This window comes from Sprattus sprattus (assembly GCF_963457725.1).
Source record: "Sprattus sprattus genome assembly, chromosome: 3".
NCBI lineage: Eukaryota > Metazoa > Chordata > Actinopteri > Clupeiformes > Clupeidae > Sprattus > Sprattus sprattus.
This window is the reverse complement of record NC_137922.1, coordinates 58,249,543-58,254,542: the sequence shown is the minus strand read 5'-3', so window position 1 is coordinate 58,254,542 and position 5,000 is coordinate 58,249,543. Positions and strand designations below refer to the sequence as shown.

General features: G+C 45.7%; 1 protein-coding gene across 1 annotated transcript in view; it reads left to right on the top strand.

The window, feature by feature from the left end:
- The window catches only part of ank3b (ankyrin 3b), a gene marked incomplete at its 5' end in the record, with an annotated part of 101,881 nt that overhangs the window by 48,513 nt on the left and 48,368 nt on the right, over nt 1-5,000 (top strand). Inside the window, 1 exon segment of the mRNA XM_080833926.1 lies at nt 4,253-4,355. Coding sequence (XP_080690052.1) covers nt 4,253-4,355 — 103 coding nt within the window.

The window sequence follows — 5,000 nt, the reverse complement described above, 5'->3', positions numbered from 1 at the left end:
TGCCAGTGCGTTAAGCAAATTTGGCTTGTTAAGATTTCTTAAAATAAGTAATATTTGCTTGAAATAGGTAAAAAAATAACCTTACCAAGAAAGCACTAGGTAAGTACAATTTAGCTAGAAACAAGACCAACTAGATTTTTCATCTCAATATAAGAGTAATAACACTAGGTTAGAAAAGCATTTTTTGCAGTGCAGCAGTTTCTGCAAGTAACACCTGTGCACTGTGCCAACCTCAGATAGCCTTCCATAGCCAGTGCCAAAGTAACCATGGAGATTTCACTATCAGGCAGGGGATATTTATATATATTAATGTGTACGACTACTTCTGCTGATTCGACAGATTGATCCTGCACCCAAATGAGTTGAATGTGTTGTTGCAGACCCTCTGGTTGGATAACAGTGTACAGTATAGAAACTGTGACAAAGTATGTACTTCCTCATTGGTCAGTAATTGAATGGCGGTTACAGCTGCTCCTAAACATGGTCCCAGGCCAAAACAGCTGACAAGTGGACATTTTGACAGCCCCTCGTAAAATATTTGATCACACTTTCATCCCAAACTATGCGCTCTATGTGAAAGAGATGTCGGCCATGTTCTCAAAAAAGAGGTAATTGACAGGCAGCGACTATCAATGGTTAGAGTTAGTTTGGTCAGTGTCACGCTCTATGGTCTGATCTCTCTATGCTCTATGGTCTGATCTCTCTATGCTCTATGGTCTTATCTCTCTATGCTCTATGGTCTGATCTCTGCTCCTAGATGCTTTTAATATCCTGAGTTTACAGAATGGCTTCTGCTGTGTTTGTGCTATCTACTGTATGCTTTTGAAAGGTAGGGGTCACGCTATGGCTAATGTTTAACCTACTGGACACACACACACATACACACACACACACACACACACACATATACACACACACACACACACACACACACACACACACACACACACACACACATAACAGCTAACCGTGGGAGCAACCCTCCCCCCCTTTTATCGACCCAAGGGGAACAGCTGATAATATACCAATTGTTTTGGCGAGGCTCACTCAATATCCATTGTTCCGACAGGGTGTATTCAATATGTAGTCATTTGTAAAGGTATCGTATTGAGTACGCCGGTCATGCACGAGAACTCCTCACTGGACCACAGGAAATCGAAGCCACATTCGAGGTCATTGCCTCAAGCATTGTTGGTGATGCAGACACATAAGGTCAAAGGTCATGGGTCGGGAGTTGGGCCTGAGTCTTATGCGTGCCACCCTGCCCTTAGTTGAAATAAAGCATCACGAAATTCTGTCACTTAATGCTTGAAACTGGTACGATTGTTATTCATATAATGATCTGGTAAATGACTGGGACGATGAATGATGAACACTTGCCTGGGACAGCATCTCTTCCTGTTTCAATGCTGCGCAAAGTCCAACTATTTTTCTGACCCGGTGCTGCGGCTTCGGCCCAATAGCCTGCTTACATTTTCATGCGCTCTGTGATGGGACAGCCAATCAGCTCCTCATTGGGTAAAACACATCACCAGGAGTTTAATAACACCGCTCTGGTTTTGTACCTCACAATTGTCTGACAGTAGTTGTTACTCAAAACACATATTTCCATACCACCAAGAGGTCAGAGGAGAGGTCAGATAACAGTTGCCTCTGCGAGTGTTATTCTGAAACTCAAATATGTAAATACAAGCATGAGGGAAAATTCCCTGAATCCTGTCCAGATGCAACTATCTCAGGATCAAAGCGTGCATTTTAGTGAAGACAGAGATACGTTTACACATTTCCTTTAACCCTCTATACCCCAATAGAATTCTAGAACACTGCAGCAAATAACTGCGAAAAACAGAGAATTCCTTCATTTTTTGGAGAATTCTAACATGCCGTCGGCGGCCGCTATGGGGTGTAGAGGGTTAAGCAGCCATGTTGAGCATCTCCATGTCTGATGAGGATGATGAAGATGATGATGACGAGGGTCCATAGACTGATTCCCTGCTCCCGTCCCAGAGCGCTAGTTTGATGCACAGGCAGAACCATCCAGAAACCACACCAGCACATCTGCACTCCCTCTCCTCCGATTCCCTGCTTTCAATCTCTCTCTCTCTCTCTCTTTCTCTCTCTCTTGTTTTTCTTTTTCCTCCCTCTCTTCTTCTCCTCCCTCCCTCTCTCCCTCTCACCCCCCCCACCCCCATTCTGAATGTATCACCTGCCTCCGCTAGTCCTAAAGTCAGGTAAGAGTGGCATGGTGTTGCTGTAGATGTGATGTGTTTTCTGCCCTCCCCCCCCTCCCCCTCCCCCGGGCATTAGTGCTCCATGGAAACATGTCTCGTGGTGTGCCAGCCCCCCTCCCCCCCCCCCCCCCCCCCTCACCCCGTATGCCAGTTCATCCGACTGAAAAGACAAAATCTTTGTGGAGGTGTTTTTGTTATTGTTATTGTTATTGTTGGTTGGTTGTTTATTTAAGCATTGTCATTTAAGTTCTTTCTGTGGAGTGCTGCATTTTGTTCCGTGGTGTATTTGTGCGTGAATCCTGGTGTGTGCTTCGTGAAACGCGTGCCAGAGCTGATCGTTATGATTTGGGTTGGGCTGTGGGGCCTTGTGGTGTCTCGCTTGTCCAGTCAGTAAAGTGTTGATAAAGGCATGTTGTTGTCACTCTTTAGTTCGTCTTTATGTTGTTATTGTTGTTGTTCTTATTGTTGTTGTTATTGTTGTTGCTGTTGCTTGGAGTGAAAAGTGCACAACAGGGTATCCCTCAGTGTGGCTTATTTTTGGAATGAGCTGCTTCATCATTTAGCCTCCAGGGATAACGTCAATAACACAATCCTTTTTTTTTACAAGATTCACTGCAAATAGGAAAATAAAGTCTTTTGTTCATATGTTCAGTTGACTTCCGTTACTTCCTTACTTACTTGAAAGGGAGACGCACCATGAAAAAAACGGCTACTGTTGAGACAGCAAGTAATGAACTTCACGTGCACTTTGCTAAAGCTAACGCCGAAACTTTGTCTTTAATCTGTGAAGAGATCTGTTATGTAGTGAGTGCCCCAGGAGTTCTTGAGTATGTAGAGGGAGAAAGAGACCCAGGAGCTGTCTGTTAGATCTACACGGGCCGTCTCTGTTGAGAAGAGTTCTCACCGTCATGACTGAGGGGGAAAGAGAAGGAGAGAGAGTTTGAGCTAACTAACCCTAGCACCTAGCATGTGTGTGTACTACGTACTCGTATCTCACCCCCCGACCCCCCGAATGCTTCGGGATCTTATGTTAATTGCTCCTTAGAAAAGCACCCCAACTGCAAATAGTAATCTATTTGCGTCCGACCGTCCCCCCCCCCCCCTCCCCCCCCCACCACCACCACCAACTCCTTGCTCAGAAAATCGTGATACACAGTCACCAGTTGGCTTCTCCCACAGCTGTTTTAGCTTTTCAAAATGCAATGTCATTTCTTTGGAGGGCAGACTAAAACAATGATATTTGCATTGGTTCCATCTTTTCTCATTGATCAGTCCCTGTTCCGCCATAACATTGTAGGTTATTTTAAAAGGAAAAGACCATATCTGAATCATTCTTGTCCTCTTCTACATCAAATGCTCCTCACTCTCCCCACACCTTCAGAACAATGATGCACTTTCTCAGTGTCATTCTCCGTCATGTTCACACTCCAAAAAACACTTCCATGCATAGGGTTCGAATACACATAAGCGTTTTTTTTTTTTAAACGGGACGCTAGAAAATGCATTGATTCCTATGGTACGGCGCACTTTGCGTAGGTGCACACTCAAAGCGCGCCATACCATAGGAATCAATGCATTTTGTAGCGTCCCGTTTTTAAAAAAAAACACTTATGTGTATTCAAACCCATATTTTCCCACCAGTTTATCTGTGATCAGCCCATGCATCTTGGACCATGAGGGGTTTTGTGTGTGTGTGTGACTTGTGCAATGTTCCCTGGAGGTTGCATGCAGTAATCGCCGTGTTTTTGTTGTTTTGTTTGTTTGTTTGTTTGTTTGTTTGTTTGTGTGTGTGTGTGTTTCTTTCTTTCTTTCTCTCTGTTCATCTTCATCATCATCACGACCCTGCCCCTTCCTCTCCCGCCCCCTTCCCACTGACCCCCCACCCACCCCCCCTCTTCCCCCGACGTCCCACCCTACCCCCCATGCACCCGCCCCCCCCCCCCGGCTGCCCCCCAAACCCCACCCCACCCCTCCCCCATGCCCCCTCTGCTCTGTGTGGTAACGTGTAAAATACACACCAGCCTGCGCTCCTTCAGTTCGGACAGGTCCAACACACTCAACCGGAGCTCCTTCACGCGCGACAGCATGATGATCGAGGAGATCCTGGCCCCCACCAAGGACTCGGTAAGTGCCCCCCCCCCCCATACCCCCCCCCCCCCTCCACACCCTCACCCCACTACACATCAACACAGACTTTGAACCGTGGCTCAAGGACATGTCTCATGTCGCACCGTGAAAAAAAGGACTACTGTTGAGACAGCAAGTAATGAACTTCACGTGCACTTTGCTAAAGCTAACGCCGAAACTTTTTCTTTAATCTGTGAAGAGATCTGTTATGTAGTTAGTGTCCCAGGAGTTCTTGAGTATGTAGAAGAGAAAGAGACTCAGAAGCTGTCTGTCATGTCTCTCATTCAGAAAAGCCCGGTTTCGGATATGTGATATTTCGTCAATGGTTTGTGACTGGCTCGACCAAAGCAGATGGAGGAGCGATGTTGACAATGCTATTGCTACTGCCGATGGTGGAGAAATCCTTAAAGCCATGTCTGTAACATCTCAGCAAACTCATCTATTAGTGTGTTTTAATATTATGCTGAACTTTCATGAAGTACCCTAAAGTAAATGGGATCGAGTGACTTACAGTGATGTGTTTTCTGAGTCATTTCAAGACTGCCATGATCTGTGGTCTGTTGCGGTTGTTGCTAAATATATGTCCCCTCGTAATAGAAGGGACCCGCCCACCATCTTAAACAGGTCTTGGCCCACGTCATG